Source organism: Geotrypetes seraphini, chromosome 2, assembly GCF_902459505.1.
Source record: "Geotrypetes seraphini chromosome 2, aGeoSer1.1, whole genome shotgun sequence".
NCBI classification, from domain to species: domain Eukaryota; kingdom Metazoa; phylum Chordata; class Amphibia; order Gymnophiona; family Dermophiidae; genus Geotrypetes; species Geotrypetes seraphini.
In genome coordinates this window covers 377995542-378013896 of record NC_047085.1, presented here as the reverse complement: position 1 = coordinate 378013896, position 18355 = coordinate 377995542, and the positions used below count along the sequence as shown (strand labels likewise).

General features: G+C 42.0%; 1 protein-coding gene across 3 annotated transcripts in view; it reads left to right on the top strand.

Moving 5' to 3' along the window:
• The window catches only part of NFX1 (nuclear transcription factor, X-box binding 1), a 261059-nt gene that overhangs the window by 98918 nt on the left and 143786 nt on the right, over positions 1-18355 (top strand). For all 3 annotated transcript variants that reach the window (XR_004538087.1, XR_004538086.1, XM_033930649.1), the window contains exons 11-13: positions 9280-9377; positions 17149-17179; positions 17325-17407. Coding sequence is in view for 1 of the 3 variants with exons in the window: in XM_033930649.1 (XP_033786540.1) it covers positions 9280-9377; positions 17149-17179; positions 17325-17407 (212 nt within the window). In the remaining 2 variants the exon portion in view is untranslated. The remainder of the gene's footprint in view (positions 1-9279; positions 9378-17148; positions 17180-17324; positions 17408-18355) is intronic.

Below are 18355 nucleotides of genomic sequence, written 5' to 3'. Positions count from 1 at the left end.
AATGACATGTAGCTTGTTAATGGCTCTGTGGAATAGAGAGAAATGGGAGGCAGAGATAGGAAAAAAAAAAGTAAAAGACTAAGACAGAGTAAAGTCTCAAACATCTGCATAAGGAATAGAACAGAATAGAAAAGAAACACTGCTCACCTGGACCTTCTTATACCCATGCACGCCTAATTAACGTCTGACGTCAGTAGGACGGGAAAGGTTTCTCAATGCCTATTGGGCACCGTTCGGGTGCGGTTCCTTGGCCCGCTTCCTAACCACGCCTATCACACCTCATTGGCTATTCTAATGGGGGTGTGTTTGAACGTGTTCTACAAGTAGCCTGAAAAGATATCTTCACCTTACAACATGGCTCCAAAACGGAAATCGAATTTCTTGCATGGAGAGTTGCAGATATGGAAAATGGAAGTGGGGCAGACCATGACATTTTGAAAGCAGGGAGAGTGGTGGGTGTAGGCATCTGTGTGTAACCTGGCCTGGCCCCTTCTTTTCCCTAACAATTGATTCCCCTCCACACTTAACACAAAATTTAAGTCCTCAACAATCCCTCACACCAACACCCAGAAAAATCCATAAACGAAAGAAATACAGATAATGGGGGTGGGGAGGAGTGTCAAAGGCAGAAGGGAGTATAAAGGAGAACAGGCAAGTTTCATAGCACAAAGTTTCATCATTGAGGAAACGGAACACCACAAACACCAACTCACATGAGGGGGTCTTACATAGGGAAAATGGCTGTGCCAAAGCTTTCTATATACTAAGCACGCCTAATTAGCGGCGGACGTCATAGAAACCGTTAGGATTCAAATCTAATTGGATGTGCATTGGATGTGGTTTTGCAATATACAGCTGTAGTGACGTTGTAGTCATTTCCTTCACATCTCTAAGCTCTATGTTCTAAACAAAGTTACCTCTATAGCTCTATGCCTTAAGGCATTGCTTTTTTTCATCGTCCATACATCAGGGGGTTCAAGTCTTGAGTAAGGTTAGCAAATAGGTTATATTCATTTCTCAGCCAGGACACCTGGTAACTCTTTAGCCTTGCCTTTACATATCAATATTTTGCTTCAGCTTTTATTATGTGCAGCCCATTGTCTAATAGTTAATGCAACCTGTTCTCTCTCATGCTGAACACCCTCCCCCCACCAAAAACATCCCCCCCTAACTGGATCATTCTTCAACACCTGTCCAAGCCCTCTGAAGTTTGATTTAACTCATAGAAAACAAATATGAAATATGTATTAAAGAATTGCAGCACAAAGAACGCCTAAACGGAACCGATTATTTACAGTCCTATATGCATTAGTACAGTGCTTAGAATGAAGATTAGCGTGTGAGAAAAACGGAGCTCCACCTCACATGCATTCAAGCACACTTGGGAATATGGGTTTGGGGCTCAGTGAAAGCAGCCTACTATGACATTATAGCTAAACTCCTTTTCCCTTAGCACTTCACTAAGATATGATATGACAAGGGAACCAGAGGAATTGGAGCTGTGGGTCAGTGAGGAAAGGCACTCTCTACCAATTGTCCGGCCTTTGAGGGTTCAAATCCCAGCCTGTATTTTACTTGTGGCGTATCTGCCTTCCAGGTGCACTTTGATGATGCTTTCCACTTCTTATAGGAGTTGAATATAACATTTCTCCATTTAAACATGGCATACGTTGTTAGTTTTTATCGTGGTAAAGTATACATTTCTGAAATGGTGAAGAAATGGCAGAAAGCGGTATAAGCAAATCCAAACTGCTATAAGCACAAGAAAGCATTTGTAGCTCAACACGCTAATGCTCCTTTTCTGAGCTTTGCCATCTAAAACTCCCCAGTTTGACTCCCACCTTTGCTAATTTTAATAAGGTCCTAGTTTTTTGCTATTAGCTCTTATAACATTTCCCTTTGCAGGCAAACCTATTTTCAACTTACCATGGCTCGGACATCCTAAGCAGTGATGAGAGACACCTTTCCTCTGACAGCAAGATGACATTTGTGGATCGCCTGGTTAATGTGCTCTCATCACTGCTTAGGATGTCCGAGCCATGGTAAGTTGAAAATAGGTTTGCCTGCAAAGGGAAATGTTATAAGAGCTAATAGCAAAAAACTAGGACCTTATTAAAATTAGCAAAGGTGGGAGTCGAACTGGGGAGTTTTAGATGGCAAAGCTCAGAAAAGGAGCATTAGCGTGTTGAGCTACAAATGCTTTCTTGTGCTTATAGCAGTTTGGATTTGCTTATACCGCTTTCTGCCATTTCTTCACCATTTCAGAAATGTATACTTTACCACGATAAAAACTAACAACGTATGCCATGTTTAAATGGAGAAATGTTATATTCAACTCCTATAAGAAGTGGAAAGCATCATCAAAGTGCACCTGGAAGGCAGATACGCCACAAGTAAAATACAGGCTGGGATTTGAACCCTCAAAGGCCGGACAATTGGTAGAGAGTGCCTTTCCTCACTGACCCACAGCTCCAATTCCTCTGGTTCCCTTGTCATATCATATCTTAGTGAAGTGCTAAGGGAAAAGGAGTTTAGCTATAATGTCATAGTAGGCTGCTTTCACTGAGCCCCAAACCCATATTCCCAAGTGTGCTTGAATGCATGTGAGGTGGAGCTCCGTTTTTCTCACACGCTAATCTTCATTCTAAGCACTGTACTAATGCATATAGGACTGTAAATAATCGGTTCCGTTTAGGCGTTCTTTGTGCTGCAATTCTTTAATACATATTTCATATTTGTTTTCTACTTGAAAACGTTCCAAATCTTTAGCCATTCCTTTGCTTAAACTTATTTGAGTTCATCCTGACATGATACCTAATGAAGCACGGACAGTTAAGTCAAGCAGCTGTAGCTCTATCGGTTAGGAGCCCAGCCTGTGCTGCTAACATCCAGAAGTTGTGGGTTCAACACCCACCACGTCTTTTAATTGTGGCATATTACTGGAAGATGCAGATTGATGAGGTCACAATGAGGTCAGTTTTGTGCAACTGAACACCTCCATTTTGCAATGAGGGAAGCTGGATTGTTAAGGTGTGTATCTGTTTATTCTCTTTTTAAGTGCTGATAATGTGTGCTGGTTTTTCTTTGCTTTCAAAAGAGAGCCGATTGCAGTGCTGTTTGTTGAGACAAAAAAGGGGGTTGTAAAAGCCATGTGAAAATTATATTATGGTTTGGGATGAAATGTGGTTTGTTATCCATGCAATATAATGTGTTCCATTGTTATGGTGTCATTATATTTATTCGGACAGAGAAAAGATGAAATATACCTATTGAAATTCACTATTGGAATTATTGATGAAAAACACAGCGGACGTCTGCCTCGCGTCTAACAAAGAGCCGCAATTACGATAGTTGAAACGGCATTGAAATCCAAGCTAGACCAGGGTTTCTTACGTCTACATAATTCACGAGATTTAGACGCACGCGTTCGCCCAAGTAGCGCCTATCTAGCGTCCCCACTTGGCACGCCCAACGGAACGCCCACGTCCAGAGCTGCAGACGGGACTATGCGTTCAATAGACGTTAGTTCGTTATGTACTACCTAGGGACGTCTATGTGTCGTTAATTACCCAATTAACATCAATTAAGACCCTTAACTCCGTAATTATTCACTTGCAGCGGACGTCCAAAGCACGCCTAAGTTAAACGCAGTAATAGAGAATTTAGGCCTTAGTCTCCAGCAGGTGGTAGGTGTCCTTCTGTGCTGTCTGGTTAGTCAGGTAGACAGAGATTAAATGTTTTATTTTTTTGTTTTTTTTTAAAGAGAAATTAAAATATGAGAGTTTGGGGAAGACCATTTAGATCAGTGGTCTCAAACTCGCGGCCCGGGGTCCACATGCGGCCCGCCAGGTACTATTTTGAGGCCCTAGGTATGTTTATCATAATCAAAAAAGTAAAATAAAACAGTTTCTTGATCATATGTCTCTTTAGCTATAAATTACAATATTATTATTAAGACTGAGCCAAAAGGAAAGATTTATAAATTATAAAGAGTTTTACCTCATGCAAAATTGTCATTTCTTTAATATGACATTAACTATTTTTTCTGAGGCCCTCCAAGTACCTACAAATCCAAAATGTGGCCCTGCAAAGGGTTTCAGTTTGAGACCACTGATTTAGATGGAGACCTAGTTGAAATAGATGAGGAAGCAGTGCCCCTGGAGAGGATTCTTCTATAGTTAGACTTTTCCAGCAGAATGAATTACCCACGTTAATTGTTCAGGCCCTCAAAATTTGAAGAAGCTGTTGTAAAGTCTGAGTGATACCAAGATGTTGAGGCTTCTGGAAGACTCTGTGTATTTGTCCTCCTGGGGAGCATCCTCAAAAAATATTGACTCTACAAGGTACACTGGGTAGAGTGAGTGCCACCCAGAGGTCTCAGGCCTTTCGTGGTGGCTGTAGAGGTGGTCTGGAATCCAGATTAGTTGTTTCAGGAGTTGTTCATGGGTAACACTGAGGCCTTAGGGACTCACAATTGGTAATTCCTATAGGGGGCAGAATCTTTGATCTAACATTTTTACCAGAAGTAGATCTAATTAACTTTGGATCAGTGGGTTGATAAGATAACATTCACATGAGCCTTATATGTGTAAATTCAGATTACTAAATCACAGTAATTGACAAAGTGCTGAATAAAGGCCGGTGTGTGTGTTTTTATCATTGGTCTTTATGAGGATATATTCATTGCTTTAACTGATGACTTAATATGATGAAGTCTCAATACTGCAATCAAACTCTGGTCTGTGTAATGATTTTAAATAGAAGCCAAAAACAGAAGCACATTTATCTTAAATGGCCCAATGGTGGCCAGGACGTTTCACATATTGGTTTCTTCAGGGGGGTGTCTTCAGCGTCAACCAGAAATAGAAATACTGTCAGCAAATTACATGAAATTTTTTCAAACAGCCAATAGGCTGTTTCATTTTGATCTAAAAAAACCCCAAAGATAACAAAGAATTAAAAAGACTGGCTTGGGCATGGGCTTATTGAGTGCGCTAAAATTGCGTTTTACTTAATAGCAACATTCTTAATGCTAAAGGGGTGCCATTATAAATTTCTATGGACTTCTCATATCACACCTGGCAGCTTTAGTTTTTCATGAGTCAATGTTATATCTGATCTTTGTTAAGCTATGATGCTTATTATTTTGCTATATTTGGCTACTTGATGGGTTTCATATACAGTTTTCTCAATGGCTAAATACTCCAACCTATATGTGTGGCCTGGGGCTGCTGTATTTCGCTCTATCCATAAGAGCTAGGTAGACTTCACAGTCTTGGAGGGGAGTTTAGAAAGGGAGAGGGGTGGTGAGTATGTTGTGTGTGTGTGTAGGGGTGTACTTGTTGTGTTTGAATGTAAGTGCTCTAGTTGGATCTTGGTTAAAGCTGCATAGCGTAAATGCATGGTTATCATTACTGTCACTAACCAAACAGCTATGCATCTCATTTAAGAGAGGGGATTTAGTTGGGACATCTCCATCCTCTTGTCTTTCAGTGCTGGTTACCTATTTCTCCAGTATTACGATTCTGTTATACTCACATGGCTAATTTGAATGTGAAATCTCTTAATGTGGCTGGTATCCATTCCCTTATAAAATAAACTTAGATATTAGCATACTTAAAAAAAGAACACACTGATATAGCATGTCTTCAAGAAACACACTTTAATTCTGTAGAATGTCTCAAATTTAGGAAAGACTGGGTGGGACTTCTGAGTTTTGCATCATATAATAATAGGAAAAGGGGGGTCGCCATACTGATACATAAGAATATCCCCTGTCACATCCATAAATCGCAGACCCTAACAGCAGGTACCTCATCTTGATAGGAGAGCTCTGGGGACAGAATATAGTGTTATGCAACATTTATTCACCAAATACATACTCTCATGAATTCTTTTCGTCACTTGTGGGAACTTTTGCTCCTTTCACTTCTAGTTTATTGATAATTGAGGGAGATTTCAATTAGTGAATGACACGGTGACAAAATTCATCACCGTTCCCGTCCCCGCGGATAACCGCGGTAAATAAACCCATGTCATTTTCTAGTGTCTATTTCATCCTCTGTCCTTCTACACCAGCATTATTCAAAGCAAAGTTTGCGGGTCAGTGGTTGTGGCCATTCATACTCTGATTCTTCCCTCTTTCCTTAAAGAATGACTTGAAGATGGTTTCCCGCGGTTATCCAGAGGTTGAAGAATGGGGTAAGAACCAGGGTAGCCAGAATTCAAATCCCACTTCTTTCACTGATGGCCCTTGTGATCGGCAGTGACCTCTGGTACAAGCTTAGGGGTTTATATCCTTGCTACAATAACATGTTTCTGTGTTATCCAGCAATTGGAAGTAATGCATGAAATTTACAACTATTACAAACATTTGCCTCTGATTTCCTGGGTCTTAAATCAGGTGCAGCTCAACCATAGTAATGAACTAAAAGTAAGTAAACCAGTTTATTAGCATAGCAGTGAGAACCGGAGCTTGCAATACTTCTGGACATTTATCTATTTATTAAAAAATAAATTCTTTTCTGCTTAAAGCTGCCCTTTCGCCGCCACCTGAGCCGGTTGCGTCAGATGACCTTTATGGCAGCCACACACGATTTCAATGCTCTGGCTGCTCATAGGAAGCAAATTTAGAAATTGCCTGCCGTGAAGGTAAGGGGCAAGGAGGGAGATGCTCAGGCGGCAGCGATCAGGAGGGAGGGAGATGCTTGGGTGGCGGCTATCAGTAAGGAGTGAGGGAGCGCGATCGGTGACTTTTCGCGTTCCCTCTCTTAACTGCGGTGACTTGTCTTGTCCCCGTAGCCACGGTGAACACTGTTTCCCCTCCCCCCCCCCACCGTTTCATCAGGTTACCCGCAGTCACGGCTTACCGCGGGTAACAGCCACCATGTCATTCTCTACCCTGGATCGGTAGCATGGAATGTTGCTACTCTTTGGATTTTGGCCAGGTACTAGTGACCTAGATTGGCTACCTTGAGAATGGGCTACTGCGCTTGATGAACCATTGGTCTGACCCAGTAAGGCTATTCTTATGTTAATGTGCTAAGTAATGATTTCATGCTTTATATGTTGGAGTGTGTATGTATGTTGTGCTTGGGGTAGAGTATGCTGGTATGTGTGGATTATGATTGTAGAGGTATGGGTGTGCGAATGACACAAGTTTTTCATGGGGATTTTCTTTTCTTCTATGTAAAATAGGCAGATGCAGCTGACTACTTTGTCATTTGTTATATGCTGAGTTTTGATGTGTATTACATGCTGTTTCCATTTCTGCACTGTGGGACATTTCCGGTATTTTGTATGAGGTTGCAATTTTGCTTTCAAAGATGACCCTCACACTGGACAGCCTATGGAAGCATATTTATATGGAAATCTTAAAAATCCCGTTGGATTATGGCTCTTGAACTGTGGTTTTCCACCCCTGTTTTAGAGTCATAGCAACTTTGTTGAATTCCAAAAAAATCTCTACTTTCTTGGCAGAGAGTCTGGAGATTTATAAAGTCTGGTGTTTGGAGTACCAGGACTCTCCATTAATAGTTTTGGTTTTTATAGTGTTGGTTTTGATACAGGTCTGGCGTTTGCTTTCTTTAGTGTTCATTTAAAGATTGTGACCCATTACAAAGAGTGGTGCAAGCCTTGGTGCATGTCTTTGAGGTTTTACTCTTAAGGATCTTGCCTTGAAGAAAGTGTTTTCTGGTGGCAATCTGTTCGGTAAGAAGAGTTTCAAAGTTGCAGGCTCTTTCCTGTTGAGAGCTATTCATAATATTTTTTAAGTGAATGTGGTTCCTCCTTCTTAATGTGGTTACTCCATTTCACCTTAATCCATTCCTTTTCTACTTTAAAGACAGTCAGGTAATATTGATGGGTGCAAGCATTTGTCAAAAGTTGCATGTTGGAGTCACTCTGCTGTTAGTTGTCGAGAGTCAGTGAATTTCGGATATCTGATAGGCGGTTTGTCCTCTTTGGTGGTCCTAGAGAAGGAAAAGCAGCTTTGAAAACTAAAATACTTTTTGGATTAAAGAGGCAATTGCTTCCATTTGCATTTTGTCAAGCAGATCAATTCTTTCTATTTTCAAGACTCATTTGACTCAAGCTTGGATGTTGTGGGTGGGATACAAACTCATTCTACTTTAAGAGATTTGTAGAGCAACCACATACATGGGTGTGATGTTGCATTCTTTTGTGAAGCACTGCAGATTAGATGTGCAGCCCAAACAAGATGCAACTTCTGGGGCCTGTGTGTTGTCAGCAAGTAGTGCTAATTCCCATCCTTGAAGAATACTGCTTTGGTACATCCCAAATTAAAATCAAAATGTGCACCAAAGCAACAATATTAAAGTCCCACTACTTAGTGATACTTAGTGGGACTTTAATACTAGTGATACTTAGTGGGACTTTAATATTGGTACATCCCAAGCATCTGGACTAGCCTGAAGGGATAATTAAGTAGGTGAAATGAGGTCTTATCTGCTAATTTTCTCTCCTTGAGTCTGTCCAACCCTATCCAAAACTCATCCTGGCGACTTAGGTGTACAGTATATAGCGTAGCAGATATGATTATAGAGATATACACTTTTCCCTCCGTATTCGCTGTGATAGGGGATTAAAAGAACCGCAAATACAAAAAAACCGCAAATAACTTTTTCATATGTTGTTTTCATATGTTATTTTCTATTAAAAACCATCGTGAATATGGTGAAACCATGAATAACATGGTGGAAGACCTGGCCTGTTCCTGAAAGAGAGGCAAAACACGGTGAAGAAAGTGCTGGGAATTGGCGATTTTCTCGGTAAATGCTTGGAATCAGCAATTTCTCTATGCAAGCTGATGTAATTTGGGGGGAGGAGCCAGGAAGCTAAAAACCGTGAATAACGAAAACCGCAAATACGGAGGGAGAAGTGTAGTACAAGCAAGCTTTGTCTTCATTTCTAGCTTTTCCAAGTCGTGTTTTTATGTTCAGATTTTCTGTTTAGTTTCTCCAAGAGTTTTTGAGGAGTTTTGGTACGAAAATATTGTCTGTTTCTAGGCAGCACAGAAAATTGTATACAGTGATTTAATTCATTTGTTTTCTATCCCATCCTCCTCAAAGAGCCCAGGACAGGTTACAGGTCAACATACACAATATACAGTTAACAGGTTACAATTTGCCATAGTTACAATACAAATTTTTCTCCACTTTCAAGAGAGTATATAGCCAGGCAACGAGACTGCTCTAGGGGGACTTGAGGAAAGAATATAAATGGATAAGATCTAATTTTAATTTCTTATCTTTTCATTAGATTTTATACATACATGTGAAAACCTCTGCCATGAAGGAGAATGTGGGCCCTGCTCTCGCACATCAAATATTTCCTGCAGATGTGGCTTCAAAACAAAAGTATGTTTTGGAAGTCCTAATTCATAGAATTTAAGACTGTAATATTTTAACTGATTAGATATGAGTATAACATTAAACACTAAGATTTAAACTGAGACCCCCATTTTTGGACCATTTTTTTGTTCCAAAAATCTCAGTTTATATTCGAGTATATATGGTATGAGGGGCATTTTGGAACCCGCCTAGGTTTAGAAGTTTAAAATAAATAAATGTTTTATATTCATTGAATGTGGGTATTTTTCATATTTAATGATCTGGTTGTCTATGAAAACAAAGGAGGACTGGAAGAATAACACAAAATTCAATAATAATAAACTCCACTATATTATTGAATTTTATGATCTGGTTGTCACCATTCCAAGTATATGATTATTACCAGTTCCCTTGGATAATATGATATTCTGTGGTGCAACCAAAGTAGTTTACATTTACTTTGTTATATGCAGTATTTCCTGTCTCTCCTGGGCTTGCAATCTAAGGTTTTGTACCTAGAGCAATAAAAAGTTAGGTGACTTGCATGTTAGTTGTGATTCTGCCCTGTATCCTGCCCCATGCTTAAAACCCACCCCTGATCTTGCCTGTACTACGGTCATATAAATGTATGTATTTTCACTGAGCATACTTTTACATGTGTAATTTGGGGCTAATTTTATAAAATCTTTTAATGTGTAGAAATGCCTTTGTACATGAGAAAATCTTTTATAATCAAATCATTTTTATTGAGCCAACAACAAGAACAGGTACAGAGGATTCATCTAACAAAACAGTGCTCAGAGCATACAAGTTTTCCATGAGATCCATCCCTCCTCCCCCCTTTCGGAGTCCCCACCCCAAGAAACATATGATATAATACATGGGTGCTATTTAATGTATTTATTAATAATCTGGAAATTGGAACTATGAGTGAGGTGATTAAATTTGCAGATGACACTAAACTGTTTAAAGTTGGTAAAACGCATTCAGATTGTGAAAAATTGCAGGTGGACCTTAGGAAATTGGAAGACTGGACGTCCAAATGACAGATGAAATTTAATGTGGACAAATGCAAAGTGATGCACATTGTGAAGAATAACCTGAATCGCAGTTACTGGATGCTAGGATCCACCTTGGGGATGGGTATCATCGTAGACAATACGATGAAACCTTCCGCCCAATGTGCAGCGGCAGCCAATAAAGCAAACAGGATTCTAGGAATTATCAAAAAAGGGATGGTTAACAAGACTAAGACTGTTATAATGCCCCTGTATTGCTCCATGGTGTGACCTCATCTGGAGTATTGCGTTCAATTCTGGTCTCCTTATCTCAAGAAAGATATAGTGGCACTAGAAAAGGTTCAAAGAAGAGCGACCAAGATGGTAAAGGGGTTGGAACTCCTCTCGTATGAGGAAAGACTAAAATGGTTAGGGTTCTTCAGCTTGGAAAATAGACGGCTGAGGGGAGATATGATTGAAGTCTACAAAATCCTGAGGAGTAGACTGGGTACAAGTGGATAGATTTTTCACTCTGTCAAAAATTATAAAGACTAGGGGACACTCGATGAAGTTACAGGAAAATACTTTTAAAACCAATAGGAGGAATTTTTTTTTTTTTTTCAATCAGAGAATAGTTAAGCTCTGGAACACGTTGCCAGAGGATGTGGTAAGAGCGGATAGCGTAGCTGGTTTTAAGGAAGGTTTGGTCAAGTTCCTGGAGGAAAAGTCCATAATCTTGTTATTGAGAAAGACAAGGGGGAAGCCACTGCTTGCCCTGTATTGGTAGCATGGAATATTGCTACTCCTTGGGTTTTGGCCAGGTACTAGTGACCTGGATTGGCCATCGTGAGAACGGGCTACTGAACTTGATGGACCATTGGTCTGACCCAGTAAGGCTATTCTTATGTTCTTATGTAAAACCAAAAAGACATGTAATTCAGTACAACACAATCAATAATTCAAAATGCGACTCCTAGCCAAGGATGTCATCATGTTCCAGAAAGCCTCCCAGGTCACTTGAAAGCGCGAACCCCACAGAATAGAAAAGTCAGTGACATCCCTCAGTTCTCAAGACAACAGGATAATCTGAGTCCTCCACAGTAAAATAGATGGGGCAGCCACCTCCAGCCATTTAAGTAAAATTCATTTTAAAGTAATCAAAGTAGACCATCTGAAGAAGGAACTGGATCCCGGCTGTCTGGGATGATGAGATGGAAGAACCCCAAAAAGAAGAGTAGGAGTAAGTCGAATAGTCATCTTCCAAATATTTCTAATAAAAGTGAAGATTCCAGTCTAAAAATTCTGTATGGCATGACAAGACCAAAACATATGGGCCAAGTTAGCATCAGAATGACCACATTTAGCACAAGCTCCCATTGGTCAAAACTGAGCATGGTATGCCCGTCTAGGAGATACATAGAGATGAAATAACAGCTTATAGTGCAATTCCCAGAAGTACATATATTTCCTCAGAGAGGGCAGTTTAGTTAAAGCAGTCAATATAACATCAGATAATAACACTTGTAGATCTTGGGACCAAGAGTTCTGTACCTTTGTAAGATCAGGCAAGGGAGTCTCATCCTTCAAATAATGATGGTGAAATATGAGGGGCACTTTCATCTGGGAACCAAAAGTATAAGCAGTGGACAACAATTCCTACCTGCTCAAACTCAAATTGTCCTTCCTCAGGATACCACATAATGCTGGATCTGCAAATAGGCAAACCCATCCATATAAGCAAGACCATGCTCACGGCGCAGCTGCTCAAAGGACTTCATTGTGCCATCTTCCTTCACCAGATGAAACAAAAATTTCAACCCTCTTGCCTCCCATCGTGCAAACCATGAGCCTACCATGCCAGGCAGAAAGCATCTGTTAAACCTGAAAGGCAAAAAATGGGACTCATGGTCATTAATGCCATGGAACCTACACACTCATTGCCAGGCCCTACGTAGGGGCAAACAAAGACCACAAAGCATCAAATTGGAGGGCTGAGAGGAAGAAACAGAGTGGAAATAGGCACTAAAATGTTTCCCCTGAAGACAGGCAAGTTCTAAAGTTGTGTTAGTGAAATCAGCAGAACCTCGAAAAAAGTCATTGAGATGCCGCATGCCACATACAATGGTTAAATAACGAAGATTCAACAAGCCTAAACCCCCTTTATAGTAAGGTCTTGCCGCTTGTGAGTAAGTGAGCCATGCGCGACAGCCCTTCCAAAGAAACTTCTGAAATAAATGAATAATTTTGATCTCATCCCGACATAAGCACAAGGGAAGAACTTGGAAAACAAAGCCAGATTGGAATCACAATCATGTTAAGGAGGCACATGAGGCCAACTCTGCCCATAAGAGAGAGGGGATAGACATGCCACAAGCGTAATTTATGTTGAAATCTTTTTATTAGGAAGCAGACATCAGCAAAACAAACTCCAAAACACAATTCAAATGTTTTCCCCTCCCAAAATGCAGCCATCCACCATGGAGGACTGTACTCTTATATCCTCCACAGGGATACCAAAGCACAAGGACCCCGCCCAATCACACCTCTCAAATCCCCCCACCTAAAAACTGTCTACAGACTGGTACCAAAACTTATACAGGTAGGGCAGTATACAATTGAAGTCTATTCAAAATACAGCTAAGACTCTCAGCAGACAAAATGTTCAAATACGGAGTCTAGGTAGTAACAAAGTCTCTGTTCCGTCTGGAGGAGTAAGCCAATCGAGCTTCCCAGCCCATCAGCTCATGCAGTCGATTCCTCCAGTACCAAAAGGAGGGTGGCTCGGGAGACAACCAGCAAGTCAAGATATACTTTTTCCCCAAAATATAACATTTACCAAGAAACAATTTTTCTGCGGAAGTATACCCTGAAAACAAAGAGAAATGGGCAAAGAACATTGAAAGGGCAGAAACCGAAACAAGTCCCCGCAGGAGCTCCTACAGAAAGGATTCCATAGTCCTCCAAAAAGCCTGGATCCCCTCACAGCTCCAGAGAGCATGAAAATAGGAATTCACCTCAATATTACAGTACCTATATAACTGAATGTCAACACAGCCCATATAATAAGCTTGACTTTGGGGAACATAAGCTCTCAGGACTGTGCGATAGTGGCATTCCCGCTAGTCAGCACCATGGACCAAGCCCGTAGTGAGCCTTAGCACATCCAGCAAAAAGTCCCCTTGAAGGTCCCTTCTCAAATCGCTCTGCCAAGCCTCCAAAACAGAAGGAAAAACCCTAGGCGGACTGAGAGCTAATATCTGTTTATGGAAATAAGAGATTGAGACCCCCTGTCTCCGGATCCGCCTCCAAAAAGGCACAGAAGCGAATCTCAAAGTCCCCGGTCAAGGAGGCCTCTGGGAGGGAGCCCACATAATGTCTCAATTGACAATAGGTGCGGCGGCAAAAAGGGCAAACAGAATGCTAGGAATGATTAAGAAGGAGATCACGAACAAATCGGAGAAGGTTATCATGCCACTGTACCGGGCCATGGTACGCCCTCACCCACTTGGAATACTGCGTCCAGCACTGGTCGCCATACATTAAGAAGGACACAGTACTACTCAAAAGGATCCAGAGAAGAGCAACTAAAATGGTTAAGGGGTTGGAGGAGTTGCTGTACCGTGAGAGATTAGAGAAGCTGGGCCTATTCTCTCTTGAAAAGAGGAGACTGAGAGGGAACATGATCGAAACATTCAATTTAATGAAGGGAATAGACTTAGTAGATAAAGACAGGTTGGGCACAGGCGGAATAGAAATCCCTAATGTAATGTAATGTTTACCCTCTCCAAGGTAGAGAAAACGAGAGGGCACTCTCTAAAGTTAAAAGGAGATAGATTCCTTATTCTTCACCCAGAGAGTGGTAGAGAACTGGAATGCTCTTCTGGAGTCTGTTATAAGGGAAAACACCCTCCAGGGATTCAAGACAAGGTTGGACAAGTTCCTGCTGAAGCAGAAATTTCTATGCGTCCCATCTCCACCTCCAGGACCCTGGGGAGAAGCACACGCAAAATAAGAATCAAATCGATACGAGAAAACGTCTCATGTGCCCTAGACAAGTGAGAGTAATCCCTCTCTAAAGGGTGTAACACTCTCCAGACATCTAGCAACCCCAAAGAGGATTCCAAGGTCTGGGCCCCCGTACAAGGCAGGGTAGTTTCCCTACCTATAGACTAAACTAAACTAAACCTTAAGCTTGTATACCGCATCATCTCCACAGAAGTGGAGCTCGGCACGGTTTACAGGAATTGATATAGAAAGGAACTCCAAAGAAAAGTAGAAGAACTTGGTACAGAGCAGTTTAGAGAGACTTAGTATATCGAAGAGGGAGAGGTCGTTACATTTTAGAGAAAAGCCATGTTTTTAAATGTTTTCGGAAGAGTTGGAGGGAGGTCAGACTCCGAAGCAGGATAATAAAGCTGTTCCAGAGTTCGGTGATCCAGCTTGGGATCGGGCACATCATTGAAATCCCCTCCCAGTATCAGGGGAAGATCACCAAATTGCAAGAGATGATTGCGGAGTCCCCTAAAGAAGTGAGCACCAAGGATTGTTAGGAGCATAGACATTACACAGCAGTACCAGTCTATTATTAAGCTCGACGGAAGCAATAATATAGCGCCCATGGGTATCACAGAACACGCCATGTGTCTGTATTTGGATACCTTTACGAATTAAAATGAGCACTCCCCCCTCCAAATGGGCTCCTACCCACCATGTACAGAGCTTCGCATGTTCTGCAGAGGATAACCTGGTCTCCTGTAAAAAATACTATAGAAGTTTTAGAACAATTCAATTGTTGTAAAATTTTATATCGTTTTATGGGGGAGTAGATACCCCCTACACACAAGAAGTCAACCTATATTCCAGAGACTTCTAAGCTGAGGATACCATGCAGATATGCTAATTTCCATAAAAGATCCAGAGAGGCGTCCCAGCCACTACTCCTCCAGAGCTAACAGAACCCCAAAGAATAGCCCATGTCACCACCAGCCCGTACAAGGTTTCTCCCCCCTCTCCCTTCACCCTCTCCCAACCTCCCCCACTCCCCCAGCCCTCTACACACCCTACAGGGCATCACTTCCAAGAAGCTGTGTACACCCTCCCCCTCCCCGGGATCCTTATAGTACTACCTCAGAAAGCAGTGACATCCCAAGCACCCCCAGGAAATCCTAAAGAGAGAAAAGATACAAGAAAGGGCAAGGATACCACTAGCACCACTCCCTAACACTCTACAAAGGCCCCCACCAGTCAGCAAACTCTGTCCCAAGGAATTCTCCCACTTCTCCCTGAAGGTTTAGGGAACCTACCCCCCTAAAGAACTCCTGCGCTCCCCCAGAAAAGAACTCTAACAGAACAAAAGCAGAGAGGAAGCAGAACACAAGATAAAATAAACAAGCAACCCCTCAAGTTATCATAGTATAGCATAACACGATTCAGAATGGACAGAACTCCCCCCTCAAAGTCTGAACAAGCACCCCAACTCTAGAGCACCCAGCCATACCCAGTCTAGGACATAGCAAACAGGTCCACAAGAACAACCAAACCAAACTGAAAGGCCCAGACCGGGCCTAAGGACCGCAGTGCAGTCAGCCAGCAGCATACCAGGAAGACCCTTCACAGCTTCGCAGCCCCTCACAAGGGGCCTTCAGGTGAGTTCTGCCGGAATGGACCACCTTCAGGCGCACGAGATACAGGAGGGAGAAGACAATCCGCTGGATCAAATGGGTACACAAGGGAGAAAAGCGCCTCCGAGCCTGGGCGACCTCCACCGAGTAGTCCTGAAAACACAGGATGGACCTGTTTTCCTACTGCAGCTTTTTCCCTTGCCGCAATGCACGCGGCACCTCAACCTTGTGGTGATAATTCAGAAAGTGGCAAATGACCACACGGGTCTGTCTGAGTTCTCCTGCTTGTCCAGAATGACACACCTATTGCACCAAAAAAGAGATTAAGTTCTTACCTTGCTAATATCTTTTCTAGTAGATAGATAGGTGTGTCATTCTGGACCCCCCTGCCCTGTCATTTATTTCCTGTGCCTGCCCACTGTCTCACTCAGAATGTTCTTCTTCAAGCCTGTAACTTGGATGCCAGTCAGGGGTATGAAGAGTAGTCTATTCCTGGTGCACTTTGCGGTAGTAAATGCTTCTGTTCAATGTTTGTTTCTCTGTTTAATTGTTCCTGGTTCATGTTTGTTATGTTTAGAGCAGAACAGATTTGTTTGGGAAGTTTCTCCACACCCCCTACTTCACCTATGTTTTGCGAATGGGCACTTGCCTTCTTTAGAACTAGCCTTCTGTGAAGTAGGAGGGATTCAGAAAATATTCAGAGTGGATTCCTTCTGCAAAGCTCGCAGCTACAGGGAAATTACCTGCTTGTCCAGAATGACACACCTGTCTACTAGACAAGATATTAGCAGGGTAAGAATCTAATTTCTTTTTCATAAAGCTGAAAAAGAGGCATGGATATAAATTTGAAACATATGAGATGTATTCCAGTGGTAATATTGAAATTTAATCCTCCAGAAAGAGGTGTAGAAAGTTACTGTATGCCTCACTAAGATTTTACCAGTCTTTGAAAATAGGAACCAGTGCTTTTTAAGCTGTACCATCTTAAACTTTGGAATTCTACACAGTTGGTGTTCTGTAGTGGATCATGCATGGACAATTTGCCATCCTTTCCTCTCCATCTCAAAAATTGACTCGTTATACTTGATTGGACTATATAGATTAACTTTTTGACTTTCCTTACTATATTTTAGGTTAGTTTGGTTGCTGTTTTCTAAATTGTTCATCTTTGCTTTCTAGGAAGTTCCATGTGCCCTCATTAGAAATGAAGGTAAGCATCAAGCTTCAGAGATTGTAGGCTCTAAACCTCATTTGAATGAGGAGCAAAGCGTAGTATATTGCATTATGTCATAAATATCTGGTCAAAGGTATATTTTATTATTCTTAAATTAGTATGCCTTTGTTTTTGACAACAGCGGATCTTACATTTATATGTGACAAGCGATGCAACAAGAAACGTTTGTGTGGACGGCACAAATGCAATGAAATTTGCTGTGTAGTAAGTTCACATACCAGGAAGTCTTTAATTATACAGCTATACAATGTTTGAATCTGAATCATTTATTTGGTTTGTTGGTTGTTTATTTGACAAATATATTTCCTTTGAAAAGCAATGATATGTGTGTTAAATTTTTGAGGCAATTTAACAGCCTTTTGCTGGATAGCTGTAGAAAGCAAAGTTGCTTACCTGTAAAGGGGGTACTCCGTAGACAGCAGGGGAATACAGCTACACTTGCTGGTGAAGTTGTCTGACTGAGTCCGAGTGCCGGTGCTTTCCTCTGGCTATGGTAAGGTTTGAGCCAAAGAATGACACAGTGGCGGTTACCCGCGGCTAGCTGCGTTTAGCCACGGGTAACCCGCCGGAACGGGGAAAGAAAAATAGCAGTCGCTGCGGGGACGGGGACAAGGCCATTCACCGCCCCATGGAGCGGTGAATGGTCTTGTCTTCGCAGTGAGGCATCAAGGATCGCGCGGTCCCCGCAGCCCCTGCCCGCCCGATCAATTGTAGTGTTTAGCCAGCTCCCTTCCTTCACCTCACCTTAGTTTGCAGGCTTTCTTTTTCGGTGACCCGCAAGCTTTCAAAGAGCCGCGCGTGCGCGGCTGCTCAGTGTTCAATCTTCTACTCTGACGCAACTGGAAACAGGAAGTTGCAGTAGAGCAGAAGATTGAACACTGAGCAGCCGCGCATGCAGGTCGCCGAAAAAGAAAGTCTGCAAACTAAGGTGAGGTGAAGGGAGGGAGCTGGCTAAACGTTACGGGCCGGTGGGGTGGGGGCTGCGGGGACCACGCGATCGCGTGTGTTCCCGGCTCACACTGGAAGGAGGGAGTGAAAGGGAAAAGGAAATTTCCTAACCGTTGCCACCTCAAGAGAACTTTCCAGAAATAAAAATAGATCAACATTGTCTTCAATTTTTCCCTTAGGGGTAGATTCTCATTGAGGTCTTTT